Source organism: Ornithodoros turicata, chromosome 4 (genome assembly GCF_037126465.1).
Source record: "Ornithodoros turicata isolate Travis chromosome 4, ASM3712646v1, whole genome shotgun sequence".
In the NCBI taxonomy this organism is placed as follows: Eukaryota; Metazoa; Arthropoda; class Arachnida; order Ixodida; family Argasidae; genus Ornithodoros; species Ornithodoros turicata.
This window is the reverse complement of record NC_088204.1, coordinates 77,542,227-77,564,580: the sequence shown is the minus strand read 5'-3', so window position 1 is coordinate 77,564,580 and position 22,354 is coordinate 77,542,227. Positions and strand designations below refer to the sequence as shown.

Here is a 22,354-nt window from a genome sequence, read left to right as displayed (position 1 = left end):
AGACACTCGCTCCGCCTACTTGGAAGGCAAATTGTGCTTCAAAACGGAGGTCTTCGCACCGTCAGTCGATGCTTCCATACACACTAACTAAACGCATCGCTTCTCGTTCATCTGCTCAAGTTTCTTCATGCACCATTACACACATTCGACGCCAGGTCCATCAGCGGATAGAGTTTGGATCCGCTGCCGCTACCCTTGAGCTCAGGTTCTTCAGACACTCGCTCCGCCTACTTGGAAGGCAAATTGTGCTTCAAAACGGAGGTCTTCGCACCGTCAGTCGATGCTTCCATACACACTAACTAAACGCATCGCTTCTCGTTCATCTGCTCAAGTTTCTTCATGCACCATTACACACATTCGACGTAAGGTCCATCAGCGGATAGAGTTTGGATCCGCTGCCGCTACCCTTGAGCTCAGGTTCTTCAGACACTCGCTCCGCCTACTTGGAAGGCAAATTGTGCTTCAAAACGGAGGTCTTCGCACCGTCAGTCGATGCTTCCATACACACTAACTAAACGCATCGCTTCTCGTTCATCTGCTCAAGTTTCTTCATGCACCATTACACACATTCGACGCCAGGTCCATCAGCGGATAGAGTTTGGATCCGCTGCCGCTACCCTTGAGCTCAGGTTCTTCAGACACTCGCTCCGCCTACTTGGAAGGCAAATTGTGCTTCAAAACGGAGGTCTTCGCACCGTCAGTCGATGCTTCCATACACACTAACTAAACGCATCGCTTCTCGTTCATCTGCTCAAGTTTCTTCATGCACCATTACACACATTCGACGTCAGGTCCATCAGCGGATAGAGTTTGGATCCGCTGCCGCTACCCTTGAGCTCAGGTTCTTCAGACACTCGCTCCGCCTACTTGGAAGGCAAATTGTGCTTCAAAACGGAGGTCTTCGCACCGTCAGTCGATGCTTCCATACACACTAACTAAACGCATCGCTTCTCGTTCATCTGCTCAAGTTTCTTCATGCACCATTACACACATTCGACGCCAGGTCCATCAGCGGATAGAGTTTGGATCCGCTGCCGCTACCCTTGAGCTCAGGTTCTTCAGACACTCGCTCCGCCTACTTGGAAGGCAAATTGTGCTTCAAAACGGAGGTCTTCGCACCGTCAGTCGATGCTTCCATACACACTAACTAAACGCATCGCTTCTCGTTCATCTGCTCAAGTTTCTTCATGCACCATTACACACATTCGACGCCAGGTCCATCAGCGGATAGAGTTTGGATCCGCTGCCGCTACCCTTGCGCTCAGGTTCTTCAGACACTCGCTCCGCCTACTTGGAAGGCAAATTGTGCTTCAAAACGGAGGTCTTCGCACCGTCAGTCGATGCTTCCATACACACTAACTAAACGCATCGCTTCTCGTTCATCTGCTCAAGTTTCTTCATGCACCATTACACACATTCGACGCCAGGTCCATCAGCGGATAGAGTTTGGATCCGCTGCCGCTACCCTTGCGCTCAGGTTCTTCAGACACTCGCTCCGCCTACTTGGAAGGCAAATTGTGCTTCAAAACGGAGGTCTTCGCACCGTCAGTCGATGCTTCCATACACACTAACTAAACGCATCGCTTCTCGTTCATCTGCTCAAGTTTCTTCATGCACCATTACACACATTCGACGCCAGGTCCATCAGCGGATAGAGTTTGGATCCGCTGCCGCTACCCTTGCGCTCAGGTTCTTCAGACACTCGCTCCGCCTACTTGGAAGGCAAATTGTGCTTCAAAACGGAGGTCTTCGCACCGTCAGTCGATGCTTCCATACACACTAACTAAACGCATCGCTTCTCGTTCATCTGCTCAAGTTTCTTCATGCACCATTACACACATTCGACGCCAGGTCCATCAGCGGATAGAGTTTGGATCCGCTGCCGCTACCCTTGCGCTCAGGTTCTTCAGACACTCGCTCCGCCTACTTGGAAGGCAAATTGTGCTTCAAAACGGAGGTCTTCGCACCGTCAGTCGATGCTTCCATACACACTAACTAAACGCATCGCTTCTCGTTCATCTGCTCAAGTTTCTTCATGCACCATTACACACATTCGACGCCAGGTCCATCAGCGGATAGAGTTTGGATCCGCTGCCGCTACCCTTGCGCTCAGGTACTTCAGACACTCGCTCCGCCTACTTGGAAGGCAAATTGTGCTTCAAAACGGAGGTCTTCGCACCGTCAGTCGATGCTTCCATACACACTAACTAAACGCATCGCTTCTCGTTCATCTGCTCAAGTTTCTTCATGCACCATTACACACATTCGACGCCAGGTCCATCAGCGGATAGAGTTTGGATCCGCTGCCGCTACCCTTGCGCTCAGGTACTTCAGACACTCGCTCCGCCTACTTGGAAGGCAAATTGTGCTTCAAAACGGAGGTCTTCGCACCGTCAGTCGATGCTTCCATACACACTAACTAAACGCATCGCTTCTCGTTCATCTGCTCAAGTTTCTTCATGCACCATTACACACATTCGACGCCAGGTCCATCAGCGGATAGAGTTTGGATCCGCTGCCGCTACCCTTGCGCTCAGGTACTTCAGACACTCGCTCCGCCTACTTGGAAGGCAAATTGTGCTTCAAAACGGAGGTCTTCGCACCGTCAGTCGATGCTTCCATACACACTAACTAAACGCATCGCTTCTCGTTCATCTGCTCAAGTTTCTTCATGCACCATTACACACATTCGACGCCAGGTCCATCAGCGGATAGAGTTTGGATCCGCTGCCGCTACCCTTGCGCTCAGGTACTTCAGACACTCGCTCCGCCTACTTGGAAGGCAAATTGTGCTTCAAAACGGAGGTCTTCGCACCGTCAGTCGATGCTTCCATACACACTAACTAAACGCATCGCTTCTCGTTCATCTGCTCAAGTTTCTTCATGCACCATTACACACATTCGACGCCAGGTCCATCAGCGGATAGAGTTTGGATCCGCTGCCGCTACCCTTGCGCTCAGGTACTTCAGACACTCGCTCCGCCTACTTGGAAGGCAAATTGTGCTTCAAAACGGAGGTCTTCGCACCGTCAGTCGATGCTTCCATACACACTAACTAAACGCATCGCTTCTCGTTCATCTGCTCAAGTTTCTTCATGCACCATTACACACATTCGACGCCAGGTCCATCAGCGGATAGAGTTTGGATCCGCTGCCGCTACCCTTGCGCTCAGGTACTTCAGACACTCGCTCCGCCTACTTGGAAGGCAAATTGTGCTTCAAAACGGAGGTCTTCGCACCGTCAGTCGATGCTTCCATACACACTAACTAAACGCATCGCTTCTCGTTCATCTGCTCAAGTTTCTTCATGCACCATTACACACATTCGACGCCAGGTCCATCAGCGGATAGAGTTTGGATCCGCTGCCGCTACCCTTGCGCTCAGGTACTTCAGACACTCGCTCCGCCTACTTGGAAGGCAAATTGTGCTTCAAAACGGAGGTCTTCGCACCGTCAGTCGATGCTTCCATACACACTAACTAAACGCATCGCTTCTCGTTCATCTGCTCAAGTTTCTTCATGCACCATTACACACATTCGACGCCAGGTCCATCAGCAGATAGAGTTTGGATCCGCTGCCGCTACCTTTGAGCTCAGGTTCTTCAGACACTCGCTCCGATGGTGAGCTAGCTCACCATGACCTGTGCTTCACCACCGCCTATATTGCCTTCGTCGTGTTCCTCTCGTGCACTCACACCAGTGTTGCGGAATGGGTCGATCCATTCAATTCCATTCCGAGGAGTGGTCGCGAGTCGAAATTCCGTTCCTTTTAGTTCCTCGGAATGAAGACGCGAGGCTCATTCTCATTCCACCCAAGAAAAGGACATTCCCATTCCCACTCTGGGGCTAAAGTGATAGACTCTAGTGCATCACGTCATTAACTGGTGCAAAAAAAAGAAAAGAAACATGTAACGGGGCACTAGATATCTCACCAACAGCGAACGCACAAAAAAATCGTATACTGCTTTATTTTGATGAATTTTATGTTTCTCTGTTTCGAACATTAACATCTTAACACAAGAACCAGCACCGCTACGAGCGTTTACGAGCAAGATTTCCTGTACGTACAGCGTCCGAAGTGCGGACTTTTTTCTTGCGTTGTAATCCGAAACTTTAGACGACCCTCGGTTGAACGGTTGCCAGGCACTTACTTTGAGTGGCCTCCGCCCAAAACCCAGCATGCTGGAGGCCAACAATCTAACCCTGCCGCATAGGTGGGGAAGTTACTTTTATTTTGTAGTGCACTACCGTTACTCACTACTTTTTCAAAAAGTAACGCGTTACGTTATTCGTTACTGTTGCGATAGTAGGTAACGCGTTACTAAAGCCGTTACTTCTGATAAGTAATGCCGTTACTTTTGCATTACTTCGCTAGTTGTCCTTATAATACGTACCATTTTCGCTTGAGTCACACAAGTGCGTTCCGCAGATTAATACACGCAATGTTGTGCACAAACACGGGTCACGCATGAACAAAATTTACATGTATGATTTATTGCAACGCAGAAGTAGTTGACGCTCAAAATTTTCATCTGCGCGGCTGAGCAGACTCCTGATGACACGTGCGTGCTGCTTGTCAAGGTTGATAGAGACGGTGACCTTTTATCTCACACAGTATAATGCCTGTAATAATAATAATGTAAAATGTAATAATAATGTAAAGCACACAATATAGTAGTAATGCCTGTAAGGGCCTTTGGGGTATCATGAATAAATAAATAAATAAAATAAATAAATAAATCCAAACAGCCAACCCCTTGGTACTTTGTTACTTGTTCAGACGGTAGACGATATTTTTCTGTCGCTTTTACCCCATTCGTCCGAAAAATACCAAAGGGAGTAAAAAATAGAGGAGGTAAACAAAGGTGACATCTCAACCAGGGTAGGTCAATAGTCCTTTTGCGTTCTTCGCGGGTGCCGATGTGACCTTCTTGTCATTGTTGAAGATGAATAGAAAAAATCGGAGATTTTCCCGGAGTCTACAGGCACGGTCCCCGCTCAAGCTTTCAAGTTTAGACGATGAAGCAATGTTCCCAAACACGCAGTAACGCATAACGCCGTTACGCGTTAGTTAGTGAAAATGTAATGACGTTACGTTACTCATTACTTTTCTCCCAAATGTAATTCGTTACCATATTTCACTACTCGAATGCAGTGTTGTACGTATCGCCGTTACAAGTAACGCCGTTACAGTAATCGATACTTTTTCGGTATCGGAGTGCGTATCGCGATACTTTCTTAAGTGGGTATCGGAAAAGTATTTCCGTTACAAATTTATGGTAACGCATCGTTACCGATACCGATACTTTTTAGTGCCCCACCCTTTCTTCACCGACCATATTTTTTACTGTTATTCATTGTTATTGCCCTCGACAAGAAGCTTGTGGACACGCCTACGTGCTCCGTAACCGGAATTATGAAATTATACCAAACACGTGTTCACCGTTTTTCTTTGAAACTGAAGGAAATAACCACGCTGTGTTCAACAAAAGAGTTGAGGTCAACGAACAGAGGTCAAGATTTTGACAGTGCGCTCTGGATTCCACTGCTAAGCTGCCGTGTCGCACTGAGTCACGCTCACATATACTGTGGCATTGTTAACTTCGGAAGGATTCCTGGGTCATTTGACTCCATGGTTTGTGTGGGCCTGACACTAACTTAATTGTCACACTGGCCTCTGTCAGCTGCCGGAGACACCACGGCTTGCAAGGATGGCAGGAGACGATTTCAAGAACCAGCTAGTGATAAAGGTCAAGCATAACGTTTCCGAGCTACATATGAAATATGCTGTCTTTTCACTGCAAAACTGTTCACGTAAGCATATGTCCGTGTTTGAAAGCATATTTCCGTGTTTCCGTGCTTCAGCGGCCGTATTTCAAACAAAAGTATCGCCCAAAGTATCGCGTTACTTTTTTTAGTAACGGCAGCGGTACTTCGTTACTTTAACAAAGAAGTATCGATATCGGTATTTCGATACTTTTTACTCAAGTAACGGGTATCGGTATCGCGATACCATATTTCGGTAACGGGTACAACACTGCTCGAATGTAACGCGTTACCGGCAACGCACTACTTTGTAACGCGTTACTCCCCACCTATGAATTTAACGCCATTCGCTGGCCATTCCATTCCGGCCCCAAACAGGTCCAATTGCATTCAAATTCCATTCCCAACAGCCGGTGACTTAACTCCATTCCCAATCCCTTCCCGTGCGCTAAAAACAGGGCATCATTCCGGAATCATTCCAATTCCGGAATTTTAATTCCGCAACGCTGACTCACACTTCCTCTCCTACATATATGTTAACTTCGCTCTCAACAGTTGTCTTTTCAATGAAGGATCGAGATTTGTTCACCTTTTTCATATCGAGCGATTCGATCTCTCGGCAGTCGAAGGAGGTCTCAAGACCAGTCAACCTTTTTCACGCTCAGAAACTGCTAGGCAGGAGGGAAAAGAAACGATGGATCTATCATGGCGACGAACGGATTAGCGGGACTCGAATATTATCTACACTCTAAATCTTTTCACACCTTTAAAGGTGTAACAACGTGCATGGCGCACGCCTTTTTAGGTGTAATTTTGGTAACATCATAATGGAGCACGGTTTCGCGCAAATTTTCGTTACTCGAGTGTTGTCTGTCCTCCAAAAATTCAGTCTTGCAACATCTCAACATTGTTCAACAGTATTCTAGACACTTGCGCGTGCTCGATTATCGATAGCGATGCATATATGCATTAGCTCGTGCCTACGATATCCAAGACATAATGAAAGCAAGATTTGCACTAACACTTGATCTTTAGTAACGCTTTCCAAATTTTGTAAAATATCATCCTGGAGATGCAATGTTACGCAACCAGGTTGAATGTTCATAGCGCACACCTTTAAAGGTGTGAAAAAGTTTACAGTGTAGCGCAATAAAACGGCATAACAGGCAAAAGTGAGCAGCAGGCAGGCAGCACCGGATGAAAAAATGAGGCTTTATTGGCCCATAATATTCCAGAGGCAAACAGTCGACAAACGCACATGTGTCTCGCGTGCTGTTTCAACTGCTTTCCTGCGCCATCCCACCAACTGTCCCGTGACCTACCGCACGGTGCGCTGCTCCCTACCACGCGCGGGCAGCTTCGTTGCGTCAGCATCGAATGGCCAACCTCTTCAGTGCTATAGGGGCGCTACTTCACGTGTTAATGAACCCTCCATGTTCTGTACGTTTCCTGCAGGTGACAATGTGTTGCCCAAGAAGTCGCAGCTGCAGTTCATCGACACAATCGGCTATTTACCGCCACCCACGCTGGGCGAGGATGCTTAAAAAGCGGTGTTCGAACAGGGACCAGGTGTGAAACTGCAACATCATGGTGGTTGTCTCTGCACGAATCGTGCTGGTGCTTCTGGTCCTGTTCTGCCTTTCGGTTCCACTGGCCGTTGCACAGGAGGAAGGTAAGTTTTTGACCTCCAACATAACCCACTTTTTTTTTTGTTCACCTGTTGCACCCAGTTACGCAAATATATTCGTGGAGTTTCTAGAAAACAAAGTTCTCAGCGCCCACGCATTAAAACCCACTACATACAGGGTGTTTCAAAAAACGTGTCATTCGGACTTCATAAAAAAAACGGGGCGACGGAAAAATACGGGGTAAACGACATTTATGTGGCAACTGAATTTGCCACCTTGAAAAAATATTTTCATTTGATTTTAATTAAAATAAATTGAATTTCTTTAATTGAACTTCAAAATTTCCCAAGTCAACATAACGTTTGTTTGTTGTTTTTTTTTACAGAATTAGAGAGCCCGTAGCGAACTTAGTCAGATCCACTAAGAAATCCGCTCGATATTGCAAATGGAACTGCCAAAAAAAAGTCCCGAAATTGAGGCTTCAAAGTTTCGGGTATTCAACGGCGCACCAAATCAGACGCAAATATTCGTGGAGAGGGGGACATGCTCCTGCCCCCATGAAAGATAGAAGGTCGAAAAAACACAGGGCGGGAAAAAAGAGGCGGAATCATTTTTGTTGGCCGCTTATAAACGTATGGTGGAATGTCACCTGCCTTGTTATCTGCGCGTCTTGTGCTGCACGCCGGTCCGGCGATAAACTGTTCTAGCTTCACGGGGGCAGGAGCATGTCCTGCCCTTCGGGCATTTTTCCGACTGATTTGGTGCGCTGTTGAATACCCGAAACTCTGAAGCCTCAACTTCGGGAGTTTTTTTTTTTTTTGGCAGTTCCATTTGCAATATCGAGCGGATTTCTTGGTGGATCTGACTAAGTTCGCTACGGGCTCTCAAATTCTGTAAAAAAAACGTTAGGTTGACTTGGGAAATTTTGGAGTTCAATTAAAGAAATTCAATTTATTTTAATTAAAATCAAATGAAAATACTTTTGCAATATGGCAAATTCAGTTGCCACACAAGTGCCGTTTACCCCGTATTTTTCCATCTCCCCGTTTTTTTATAAAGTCCTAATGACACGTTTTTTGAAACACCCTGTATACCTTTGGTACATCGATGATATACTTACGATATGGGAACACTGGGAACATGAATTTCGACAGTTCGTAGACCTATACTGAACACCGTGCATAGCACTATAAATTTCACGTCACGACACTCAACGTACTCAATCAACTTTCGCGTCAACTCAATATCACTAGACAACGGCAACCTCACCATAACCCTGTACACAAAGGCAGCTGATGGACAACAGTACCTTCACTTCAAACGACACAGATTGTGCTGAGAAGCTTGACGAACTCTGCAGCACACTTGCCCAAATGGACTATCCGGACTCCCTGCTAAACGAATTCCGTCGCAAGGCACTCACACTCGATCGAAACGATCTCCTCGCACACCGAAGAGATCCTGACGCGTGCCAAATAAGCTACATCACAAGATATTCCAACGCACTTCCAAACATCAAAGCCATTCTACGGAAGCACAAGCCCCACCTCCAAAGCAATGACCTACTTAGCCATACATTCACCCATCCAATACAGGTGACATACCGACGCGCAAAAAAAACCTAGCAGGCTGGTCAATGCCAAAATCAACAAAACAAACACTCACTCAAATACGCCCCTGCAACCTCCTGCCCTGCAAACCATGCAAGCTCGTTCAACCCGCTAACCCCATCAAAAGCACCGCGAGCAGTTACACCAACGCCGTTAACCACGCATTCACATGCACAAGCTCCAATGTCGTAGACTGCACTGAACGCGGCGACGGCTCTATGCAATGCATTGGTGAAACCTAACAACAGATGGACAACCCCTTACGGGACACGGAACTGACATGTCCAACAATCTCCCCAAAGCAGTCGCCGAACACTTTAACGTTCCTGGTCACAACTTTGACGACATTAAACTAGATATTCTTCGAACCGGGTTCAGCTCCACACGTGACAGACGTGATAGAGACCTCTCATACAAGATCTCATACAAGATCATGCAACACTCTTCACCCGTTCGGTATCAACAAATCGCTAGGCACACTGGAAACACTACACAAATGACCTTTCTCCTTTTATCCCCTTTATCGTCTCTTATGTTCTGTATGGCCACTACTTTTTTGCTTCGTTTATTGCATGCCGCAACTTTGTATTGCGAATATATATCTCACAAATAAAGAAAAAACTCTGCTGGAATTTTCTCCACGTAACCACTAATCTCCTTACCTTTCGGAATGCTTGCCTGTTCCTGCCTGTTGTCTCGTTTTCTTTTTTTTTTTTGTTTTTTTTTTTTGCCAGCTCCGGTGGCGCAGCGGTAACGCGTGCGCTTGGACACTGGGAGGTCCGCGGTTCGAATCCGCGGGCCGGCTGTGCCGTCTGGGGTTTTTCCTGGGTTTCCCTCAGATGTGTAATAGGCGTATGCCGGCACAGTTCCCCTGAAGTCGGCCCATGGACGCAGCTATCCTCCCCCCGAGCGGATTCCGCTCGGTCTTCCACTTCAACCTTTCCTCTCCTCCTCTCCACCACCTTTCCCTTCCCGAGAAACATGCCGCCTAATCAGGCAGGCAGACCTCTCGGTTCCTCCCAACGACACTCCTCCTCCTCCTCCTCCGTTGTCTCGTTTCGTCCCCGCGCTCGTCAACTTCCTATTTCTGTTGCCGGTCTGGAGCCAAGATCACTTCGTTCGCATGATCCTCTCCACGTTCTAACAAAACGGCCATTCACTCCGGCCGTAGAAGCCCGTACGGGCCCTTTCTTCCCTCCGGGCTGTTGACCCACAATTCGCCTGAACCACCGCACCGTCGCAGGACGGTGCCCAGGAGAAGAACAGTCTCTGCTCGAAATATCAGCAGCTCCTGCCTGAGGCAACTCCATTCGTACTACTGTACCCTCTTTTGTCTGCTTCAGTATTGTGAATCTGCAGTTCAGTGGAGCTAAAACCGATAAAGCCGACGGTTAGGCCTCATATCCTCCAAATGCCCATTTCCACCGACGTCCCATATCAACCAAAAGCTCATTTCATCCGAAAAAATGTTCGGAGGTCCTGGGCTTTCGGTTGACCTGGGCACGCGGGTGGCAGTGACCCATATCCCCCAAAAGCTCTTTTCATCCGAGCGCCCAGAACCACCGAAAGCGGGATACTTGAAAGGACACGATTCCTCTGTTTGTCAGGGAGAGGAGGAAGGCTGAGCGGTTTTTGGGTGTGCGGGAATCCAATCCTGCAACTGAGTCAGAAGTGAAGTTTGCAAAGGAAAGATATTATTTATGTCGATCGCGTACAAGAAATGATCCGATCCGAACAGAGAGATATTTTCCTTGCGAGTGACAGAGCTCCAAGCACTGTGTAGGTCATCAGAGTGGAAAGCAAATATAGTAACAAAGCGCCCACTTCACAGGTCTCGAAGAAGGTTACAAAAAGGACCTTTTACGCGTTCTTTTAATACAGTTCAGACGTTCAGAAAACACGCTATTAACCGGCTGAAACAACCCCTAGAAAAAGCTTGCAAACAGTATGAATGCATGAAACCAACATATCGTCTGAACTGTCGATCTCCTCTGAAGGCGCTTGAGGTTTGTTTGTTTTCCGCCGTCCCGCTAAATGTTCCAGCCACAGAACATACCACTCCCACCATGCTCTTTTTCCGTGAATCATGACGCGAACTTCCATGACCTTCCGAAGACAGTGCTTCTCCCGTCAGCGACGTGCATACCAATAAAATTCATTTTCGGGATTCTCTCCGTTCAGATCATTTCTTGAACGCGATCTCATTTGTACACACCGAGTGTCGTGTCATTTCTATCCAACTACGATCAAGCTTCTTTAATATAGATCTCGTGTATCAGCTCTCATATTTATATTAGTCATATATGTTACATCTCTAAGGGGAATTATTAGTAAGCAGGGGAACAAAGGAAGCTGTGCAAATCAACGGACCGCATACCTCATGCTACAGAACATTTCGAGCACCGGATGAGCAGCAGTCAGGAACCCACGTGACCCTCCCTGGCGAGTTGAAGGAAGTACAGCTCGAAGCAGAGTTAACTGGAACGCCACTTCGACCGCTGAATCGGTAAGAGAATCACCCTAGCGGCGCTTAGGAGAAATAAAGGGAAACAATGTTTCCACTGTCCTACTTATGGCGAATTGTGATGGTCATTTAATTACAACACTGCCTGGCGCTCGGAAATTGCTAGGTCGGCTCCGGAGCTGGATCATTTGACAGTTGCCACCCGAACATGAGTGCCAGGGATCTGGCGGTTTTAGGATCAGGATCAGGCTCGTCTCATCCCTTTTCAATCAGGGCAGAGTTCGTACACTTGGATCACGCTAGGGCCATCGCGGTCGCCTGTCCTCGGGTTCCGTCGTCTGCTAAATCACGTGAACTTCGACGTGCGGTCCAATGAGAGCACTCGCCACCGTTGCAGTGCGGATTTGACGACACCGGATATAGTTGAGCAACCCGCTGCTCGATCGTTTCGAGACCGGACGAAAAAAGTAATAGCTGGGAAATTCCGGGCGCACGGAAAGTGCCACGCGAACATGCAAGATTGCTTGACTGCTTGGGATCTGGCAAAAAAAAAGAAGGAAAAAAAAGAAAAGTTGCCACCAGATGACCACCACTCGCCATGATGCTGCGAGGGTGTCCGCCTTGGCATGAGTTGTTGACTCGGCATTACTCTCACCGGTGGTTATCATCGCGATGTTTGTTTGGGTTTGAGACGATTATGTAAAGGTGTATGCTGGCCGATATCACGCGGATACGATGCTGTTATCTCATTGATACGCGCAAAGGTGGACAGCAACTCCAAAAAAATTTCCACTAGACCCCGTGCATCCTCATTTGTTTTATCACAAATCTGAAAATGCCCCACTGAGCGAACGCGACCACTTTCGCGTCTATCAATGAGATAAAGGCATCGTATCCGTGCGATATCAGCCGGCATACACCTTCACATAATCGCCGCAAACACAAACAAACATCGCGACGATAACCGCAGCTAAGGGCAATGCCGAGTCAATAGCTCATGGCAAGGCTTACACCTCCACAGCAACACAACCATAGTGAGACAGTCGGAACACTATTTGCCTTTATTTCTCGTAATAGCCGCTAGGGTTGCTCTCTCCCCGAGTTTAGCTCCGCCAGTCGAAGTGGCGTTCCAGTTAACTCTGCCTCGAGATGTACATCGGATTCCCGCATACTTGGGAACCGCTCACCCTTCCTCCTCTCCCTGTTAAACGGTGGGCGCGTGTCCTTTGAAGTATCCCGCTTTCGGTGGTTCTGGGCGCTTGGATGAAAAGATCACTTGGGGGATATGGGTCACTGCCACCCGCATGCCCAGATCAACCGAAAGCCCAGAACTTCCGAATATTTTTTTTTTTTTTTTTTGAGGAAATGAGCTTTTGGTTGAATTGGGACGTCGGTGGAAATGGGCGTTTGGAGGACATGATCTGCTACCAAAGCCGACGAGCATCCGTGCATTGACTCTGCCTTGGCATTATTGGGGCTTCCATACGCCCAATGAAACCGGACAAACGACAATATTGGACCAATATCGCGGGCTGCCAGGGAAAGATTAAATTTCATTACACTTCTTGTGTCGTTAGAGTAACGCGACCTTTCGGCACGTGACAACCCGCAGTTTGCCCTCGACTATCAGAAGCCGAGGACCTCCGCAAGAGTCTCAAACTTGTCAAAACATGAAGCTGTATACTGTGGACTCGTTGATACCACAACGACAAACAACTGTAGATGCAGACCTGTCTCTACGCAGCATCTTTAATTCTTCAAAAGTTAAAATTCAGTTCAATCTTTTCGTTATGGTTCTCGATCTCTCTCGCCCCCTTGGAGAAGGATTTCACTTTCAGTAGCGTCTCGCTTTGGCCTCGTAACTGCCAGTTTAGAATCGCCCCAAGAAACAAGAGATCGGCAAGCCGCTTTGCACACGCCATTTTTGGGGCTCGCTGACAACGATGGTACCTATACGAAATTGCGAAACAACAGCTACCCAGTGAAATGTAATACCGAAACCGGAACAATCGCCAGTAATCGAATCCACGGAAGCCACTAACAGAACCTGCATCGGCGTGGCCCCCGCTCGTTTGGTGGTAGCCAATGTCGTTCTGAAGCCAGGGAGGTTGTGGATTCGAATCCTACCGCTAGATTTGCTGTCTCGGGCTCTCCCCGGCTTTCAAGAAGACTTTCCAGACGAATGTCAGCACGGTTCCCCCTGAAGTCGGCCCAGGACGCACACAAACTCCCCCGCTCCTCTCTCCATCTGCCCATATCTGTACGGCGCTTATGGCCACAGCTGCTTCGCGGCGCTAGCACGGAGCCTAACAACAACAACTTTATTTGATGATGATGATGAATGGGGAGGTTGGTCCCAGAGGCGATACTCTAGCGCATTGCTGGTGGTGATGTGGAGAATGAGGTCACGCGACCCTTCATAATCACGATCCCACTTCGATTGTGCCCTGAATGGCCAAAAGAGCTTCAAGCGCAGAGCGTTCTTGTGCTGGTCAAAAAAGAAAAAAAAAGGAAAAGAATAAAAGCCAACGGATGAAAGCCAAAGTTGACTCTTTACTCAAATCTCAGCGAAAAAGGAGAACGCTGTCGTCGCATGTTTCCTTGATGGATGCTCAAACTACCCGTGCAATACGCTGGATTAAAGGTAGCATCAAGTGATTCAATCTTTTTTTTTTTTTTTGTTGTCAGTGTCCTCCCGATGCTATGACGTCCTGATCGTCCTTTTCAGCATACTCAAAGGTACCAGAAGAAAACTGATTAGGCTCACTAAACGGAGCCGCCGCCTTCTTCAGCCAGGAGGGCCATGGAGCCCACTGATCTCTATAGTAATAGGCTGGATAGCGGATTGAGGGTGCGACAAGAAGATCTAGAGCACATTCTTCTCCATTACCAACACTACCAATCTTCTCGAACCGCACTCTCCGGACCCCTCAACGAGCTAGACTCCCGCCCCTCTCTCTCTCTCTCACACACAAAATTGCTTGGTCTCTGGTCTCTTCCAGCGCACCAACGCTCTCCCCCCATGGCTCTCTTCATCTTTCCGGACACCACGTGACTTTGATCCATATCGTCAAGGGGCTCATATTGTTTCATTCTCCGCATCACTGCCAGCAATGGGGTAGAGTATCGCCCCCTGGCGATGATGAAACTCCCCAGTCATCATCGGATATTAAAGTCATTATTCCACTGTTTGAGGTAGACCTTGTCAGTAGCAGCTGCATTGGCCGTTAGTAGAAAAAAGAAAAACAGTGTAGCCTCGTGACAATGGGATGACGTCACGAGCAATGAGCAAGGCCAAATGCCCCACAGCTCTACCGTCGTTTCAGCTGTCAGGCCTCATTTACTCTCCGTGGCGTTGATCTGGCGTAGTCTCGTGGACAACCAGAGATAGGAGCAAAGGATCACTTCTCCTACAAAACATATACAGTCAAACTCCTTTATAGCGAACACCTTTTTAACGAAAATACCACTACAGCAAATTTTTTTGCGGTCCCGCTGGAGCCTATAGGTCCAATATTAGACATCCTTTTTAACGAAAATACCTTTACTGCGATTTTTTTTTTTTTTTTGCTGTCCCCTGAGTTTCGTTGTAAAGGAGTTTGACTGTACTACACATTCTGAAGGAGTGACTTCCGTGCCATTTCTTGTCTTCCTTGTGGAACGACGTAGTCCTAGTCTCATTTTTTGTTACGTTGCAGGGGCCTGCTTAGAGCTCGATCTGCCCAACATATTCGGTCTCGGTCCTGTAAGTACTGTTTACGACGGTTCTTTCATCTGGTCTGTAGTTGTTACTGGTCCGTTGCCTATAGTCATAAATGCCTCGAAAGAGCGTTTAATGCGAAGATTCTCTCGTTCCTTAGTGCATGGGAGACAGTCTCCAGTTTTGTTCGGAGAGCAGGGTAAGTGCATTCTTTCCTTGCCACGATTGAAAACAACCGACGTTTCTGCACGCTCTGCTGACTTTGTTGTTGCTGTTGTTGTTCCTCAAGTAGTCGTATTGCCAACTGTACACTGTTAAAAATGAACTTCACCGCATAGAACGCTCCTAGCCAACCGACTTCTCGAATGATATCGTTATCTGCCCTGGGTTTGTTGAAAATGGGAGGTGTACTCCTTTTTTGTGACACTTATGCAGTTCATAATGGTCACAAAAAAGGCGTACACCTCCTGTTTTCAACAAACCAGGGCAGATAATAACGATATCATTCGAGATAATGGTTGGCTAGGAGAGTGCTATGCGGTGAAGTTCATTTCTAACAGTGTAGGATTTGAAATGCGAAACACTCTTAAAAATAAACTTCACCGCATAGTACGCTCCATGCCAACCATGATCTCAAGTGATATGGTTATCTGCCCTGATTTGCTGAAAACTGGAGGCGTACGCCTTCTTGTGACACTTATGCTGTTCATAATTGCCACAAAAAGGCGTACGCCTCCCGTTTTCAACACAACAGGGCAGATAACGATATCATTCGAGATAATGGTTGGCTAGTGTCGTGCTATGCGCTGAAATTCATTTTTAAGAGTGAAGGTTACCCACATCACATTCCAAAAATAGTACTGTCCACGCCCTGCAATTGAAGAGCAGGACCAACTACTGCTTGGCAGGCAGTCCCTCAGAAACCGGGGCATACCTTGTATTGCCAACTGTAGTATGGGAAAAGCGATAATGTTGCCCACTTCACTCTTCAAAAACAGTACTGCTCTCTCCCTAAAAACGAAGAACAGGACCAACTAATGCGAGGCAGGCAGTCCCACCCAACTGCCAATGCCAAACGTCGCTCAAATGCCTTCATTGGGACCTGTGGCACGCAAGGGCACATGGGTACTCAGAGTGCTTTTTCAGAAATGCTAGCGCTACAGCACAAGGGCTATGGGAACGACGTGAGGCGGAGGTAGAAGAAGAACAACAACATTCCCGGTGTGCGCTGCAACAGCGCCTGCCATAACCGAAGCAGACGACAGGGCAGGCCCATACTGCAGTTCCCATACTGCATTGCGCCGCGCATCTTTTTAAGATCTCCTATCTGGCGAGCTCGCTTTCGTGAAAGCTCACGAAGCCGAAGACAGTAAGCGCAATCGTTTCACTTGCACTGGACTGCACTACCTTGGACACCACGCAAGACGGGTTTTCGGGAGCTGCACTTTCCAGCTGAAAGGAACTTTATTGGTAATGCCTTTCTTTTCAACAGGAAAGTACAGCACGCCCCACCGCCCCACTTCAAACCCACTTCAAACCCAGTTCAGACCCAGTTCAGACCCAGTTCAAACCCAGTTCAAATCTGGTGCAGGAGGTGCAAGCGAAAAGAATGCACCTAGTACACGTGAAGAGAACGTGATTTCCCGGCATCTGGCTCGAATATTTTGCGACCGTCGCATTACTTCTTCATTTGAACTGACGTTCAGACCCTAAACAGAGCGTAGAAAGTGCGTGATTTCTTTGGTTCAATATGACAAGCATAGACGTAAACTATTTACTTATTGTAGCAGTCCTCCCTCAATTTAAAATTGAATTTTATAGCTTGCGGTTACGCCCATGTGATGTCTATGACAGACATCTTTGCTTTGTGGAGCACACGTTGACCGATTAGAGATGTCTTTGAGCAGGTCACAAAACAATCCCTTATAGCGATGGCGGAGCCCTGCGAAATTCACGCGGTTGCACATCTGTGCAAAGTCGGACACGTTATCTTTGTCGCGCGTTTGTCGCGGGGCTCGCTCATGTAATTAATTATCAATCATGAATAACATAGGAGGACCACTTCATGTCATGTGCGCTATAAGCATACTTAACTATAGCGCAGCTTTCATCAGGAGGAGCTGGAGCAGCGCCACCTCTACGGCGCTCGGGAAGTATGAACAGAGATGGTGTTTGGGGCAGGGTCACTCCTGGTGGAGGGAAGCCCGTGCGTCCTTCTCTCTACGGTCTCCCCTCTAGCAGGAATGGCGCAGCCCAGACTCTCTCTGTCTTAATCATTCATAAGTGCCACTAGTTTGGCCCAGCTTCAGCAATGACCGATGGAAGTGCGCCCCGAAGTGCGATGGAAGTGCGAAGTATCATTAAGTGGGCCCCGAGCCGTACAAACGGACTGCGGAACCTTCGTCGTGAACTCACCATTGCCTTCTTTTTATATATTGCAGACAGGACTTGTGGAAGGCTTCAGCAAGCTACTTAGCGTGAGTGTCTTCTTCAAACCTCGTAGCAAAACCTGTGAAGTATAGTACTATTTACAATTTCACCAACGATCTTCCTCAATACTATCCTCCTATCTGCATATAGTTGGAATCCAAATTTCGGCCATCTTGACTTCAATAAATCTCTACCCGAGAAACTTCATCGTGACGTTGGTCGACACAGTGAAACCGAAACAAATCGAAAGGAGAGGCTGGGTTCCACGAATGGGCACCTTATCGCTGCCTCGTATTGAAAGAAAAGTACATAGTACATCCACAGAATGTAATGTGGACATGGCTGGATATCTACTAGGTATCCACCACTAGATACCATGTGTCCACTGTGTACCATCCTCAGTATGCCCATTAGGCGTTGTTCGTTTACTGGGATATATATATACATATAAAGGGAACATGCTAGAAGCGATACACTAACCCAGTGGACCTACTGATTGCCATCTCTTTGTCATTGGAACAGTGCCTGCTGCAAGGCTTGGCCATGACCCCACCTTCAACCTACTTCCAGCTTATCGCCTCCCTCCTGCAGACCATACTGTTAACTGTCTCCCGCCAATTAGGCGTGGAAGGTGAGTTCCTACGCACATCCCTTACGTCAACGAAAACATGACAAAACAGTATTTACGCAGGATTCTTGATTCGATGACTTCTTAGTAACCCCGTCTGAGACGTGTGCCTTTACTCGTGCCGTCAGTATGGTAGCTCATTAATGTGTCATTCCAGCTAATGTGTCTCAGAATGCGTTCAATGAAGTCATAATGTGCGCTCCCTACCAACATCTCTTGATAGCAGAAGGCCTACACCCGTGTGATACTGCGTCACACAGGAAGGCCAGCTGCTGTGACGTCATAGATATAGAGCGAACAAGAGACAAGCTCGAAGCGGCTCGCAGGGCTCACGCGGGCCTTCGTCCGTGACTTGGGACACAGGCCTTTTGCTATCTAGGAGATGTTGTCCCTGCCGTCCGTCTGGCGACTCCTTCCAAAAGTCATTCCTCGGCCCCCTTACCGCAGCTGTTGGCTGTACTTCCAACGTGGGTGGGAAAGGGGATAGCGGGAAGGTGCACAAATTCATGATACGAAAGGAATGAAACGGTATATTTTAGTTAGTTCGAAGATGGCACATTAACATAAATCCGAGGTGTCCCTCCGGAACCTTCCGTTTTCTAGTGAATCAGAAGACAGCAAGATATCCGTCTGGATTATGTCGACTCTTCACACAGACAACGAGAGGATAGAGAGGTAGCAAGCGAGCTGGTGGGTATAGATCCATAACTTAAAAACCCGAAACTAGGGTGCAAAAAAATAGGACAAGGACACAGACAAGGTGTCGAACGCAGCTGAAAGTTTACTCAACAACACAAACATTATAAGGAATTCAAGTGGGTGAGGCAGAAGGGTGAGGAGGACGTAAGAACATCCCCAACGGGAAGGTCAGGGACACAGTCCCCCGTAAGATAATGGACATTTGTTTAGGTCACTTTCACTGGACACTACAAAGACTTCGTGCCATCTGGGCGCACAACCTCTACAGAGTTGTAGGTGTTCTACCAATTCAGAAAAACAATGGTTATTTTTTAATTTGAGGGCATGCTCCCGGAGGCGATCATTGAAGAAACTTTTACTTTTGCCGATATAACAGATCCGATATATCCGGTATCCGATACATATACGATATTAGAACGACAGTTCACATACACAGTTCTGTGGATTTTACACGGAGTTTCAACTTTTTCAAAGGCGGTCAAGAGTCTAATCGAAAGTCAGGTCCACATCAGATTTCTTCGCAACAAAAAGCAGGTTATGAGATATTTTTATGAAAATAAGGAATTACGACAACGTGACCAGTAACACTCCTTTCTTTTAGGAAAACGGAAAAAATATTGTTTTCGGGCGTCATTAGCCCATGAAAAACCATAGAATCATAACGAAAGAAAGAGAGGACTCCGACTTAACGTAACAAATAACAACTTTAAGCAGACGTTTCGCCTGTCATACGACGGGCATCATCAGTGCAAGACTGAGCGGGAGAGCCAACAACCAGTCGCTACTTAAGGAGATGACAGTATTGTTCGGGAAGGGGGCCACGGTTTTTGTTACAATGCAAGGGATCAGCGCGTATGTGCCACGATTCCAGGAGCTTCCTCGGTCCCCATCTTTGCTCGCGTGCCAAGGTCACCGCGTTATCGTAGTCGAATCAATGCCCAGTGTTCCAAGAATGCTCGCTGAGTCCGGTCTTAAGCCGTGTGGGCACCAGCTCCGGTGGCGCAGCGGTAACGCGTGCGCTTGGAGACTGGGAGGTCCGCGGTTCGAATCCGCGGGCCGGCTGTGCCGTCTGGGGTTTTTCCTGGGTTTCCCTCAGATGTGTAATAGGCGTATGCCGGCACAGTTCCCCTGAAGTCGGTCCATGGACGCAGCTATCCTCCCCCCGAGCGGATTCCGCACGGTCTTCCACTTCACCCTTTCCTCTCTTCCTCTCCACCACCTTCCCTTCCCGAGAAACATGCCGCCTAATCAGGCAGGCAGACCTCTCGGGTTCCTCCCAACGACACTCCTCCTCCTCCCTCCTAAGCCGTGTGGCATGTGTGGCGTTCCGGGCGTCGCTCTTGTGTTCTTTTATGCGGGTCCTTCTTTTTCGGCCTGTCTCGCCACCAGCTCCGGTGGGTGGCGCAGCGGTAACGCGTGCGCTTGGAGACTGGGAGGTCCGCGGTTCGAATGCGCGGGCCGGCTGTGCCGTCTGGGGTTTTTCCTGGGTTTCCCTCAGATGTGTAATAGGCACAGTTCGGAACAGTTCCCCTGAAGTCGGCCCATGGACGCAGCTATCAGCTGCTTCCACTTCACCCTTTCCTCTCCTCCTCTCCACCACCTTTCCCTTCCCGAGAAACATGCCGCCTAATCAGGCAGGCAGACCTCTCGGGTTCCTCCCAACGACACTCCTCCTCCTCGCCTGTCTCGCCAATATAACACGTGTCACAGCCTAGACATTGTACACTCTTAAAAATGAACTTCACCGCATAGCACGCTCCGAGCCAACCATAATCTCGAATGATATCGTTATCTGCCCTGATTTGTTGAAAACGGTAGGCGTACGCCTTTTTTGTGACAATTATGAACAGCATAAGTGTCACAAAAAAGGCGTACGCCTCCCGTTTTCAACAAATCAGGGCAGATAACGATATCATTCGAGATTATGGTTGGCTAGGAGATTGCTATGGTATTATTGCTATGGAGCATGCTATGCGGTGCTATGCGGTGAAGTTCATTTTTAAGAGTGTAGCTTGTAAACCACGCCAGACTGGGCGACAATGTCCTTTGGCTTGGAGATGAGGCTGCGCAGTTTTACGTGCGGTCGGAAGGTCGTCCAGATTTCCAATGGAAGTAGTGCCCACGTCAAAGGCGTTTCAGAATCTATCCGCCGGGCACTACTTCCATTGGAAATCTGGACGACCTTCCGACCGCACGTTAAACTGCGCAGCCTCATCTCCAAGCCAAAGGACATTGTCGCCCAGTCTGGCGTGGTTTACAAGCTACAATGTCTAGACTGTGACACGTGTTATATTGGCGAGACAGGCCGAAAAAGAAGGACCCGCATAAAAGAACACAAGAGCGACGTCCGGAACGCCACACATGCCACACTGCTTAGGAGGAGGAGGAGTGTCGTTGGGAGGAACCCGAGAGGTCTCCCTGCCTGATTAGGCGGCATGTTTCTCGGGAAGGGAAAGGTGGTGGAGAGGAGGAAAGGGTGAAGTGGAAGACCGAGCGGAATCCGCTCGGGGGGAGGATAGCTGCGTCCATGGGCCGACTTCAGGGGAACTGTGCCGGCATACGCCTATTACACATCTGAGGGAAACCCAGGAAAAACCCCAGACGGCACAGCCGGCCCGCGGATTCGAACCGCGGACCTCCCAGTCTGGTGCCAGGAGCTGGTGCCACACGGCTTAAGACCGAACTCAGCGAGCATTCTTGGAACACTGGGCATTGTTTCGACTACGATAACGCGGTGACCTTGGCACGCGAGCAAAGATGGGGACCGAGGAAGCTCCTGGAATCGTGGCACATACGCGCTGATCCCTTGCATTGTAACAAAAACCCTGGCCCCCTTCCCGAACAATACTGTCATCTCCTTAAGTAGCGACTGGTTGTTGGCTCTCCCGCTCAGTCTTGCGCTGATGATGCCCGTCGTATGACAGGCGAAACGTCTGCTTAAAGTTGTTATTTGTTACGTTAAGTCGGAGTCCTCTCTTTCTTTCGTTATGTCATCTCCCGGCTTTTGGAGTATTTTCGCATAGAATCATACATACATACAAAGATACAAAAATCATACAATCGTTCACCTTTTTTGAGATCTTGTCTGTTCGTTTTTGTCCCCTAGTCTCGGGTTTTTAAGTGATGGATCTTCACACAGTGCAGGACGTGCGCGTGAACTAATTGCTTGTTTGTTAGGAGAGCCCTGATGTGGCAGCATATACAGAGGTGGTGATTCCTTAACCCATTTGAACGCAGAGCCCCCGCCTGGCTCCCTTCTTGATTTCTGCGACGACCCTGTGGCTGCAGCAATGCCTATCTGCGCGGGACAGGAACCCGAGGAGAATTGTGGACGTCCCCTCGTCATCCGTGTACCGGTGACACCCTCTCTTGACGTGGTACAAAATTTCTCTCTCTTTTGTTTTCTCTTTTTCTTTCTTTTTTTTTTTT

General features: G+C 48.2%; 1 protein-coding gene across 1 annotated transcript in view; it reads left to right on the top strand.

Annotated features, from left to right (window-relative positions):
- The window catches only part of LOC135393508 (uncharacterized), a 51,965-nt gene that overhangs the window by 12,491 nt on the left and 17,120 nt on the right, over positions 1–22,354 (top strand). Inside the window, exons 2-7 of the mRNA XM_064623919.1 lie at positions 7,222–7,438; positions 15,167–15,213; positions 15,329–15,367; positions 17,610–17,645; positions 18,121–18,229; positions 22,163–22,302. Of these exons, the coding sequence (XP_064479989.1) occupies positions 7,354–7,438; positions 15,167–15,213; positions 15,329–15,367; positions 17,610–17,645; positions 18,121–18,229; positions 22,163–22,302 (456 nt within the window). The 5' untranslated portion in view covers positions 7,222–7,353. The remainder of the gene's footprint in view (positions 1–7,221; positions 7,439–15,166; positions 15,214–15,328; positions 15,368–17,609; positions 17,646–18,120; positions 18,230–22,162; positions 22,303–22,354) is intronic.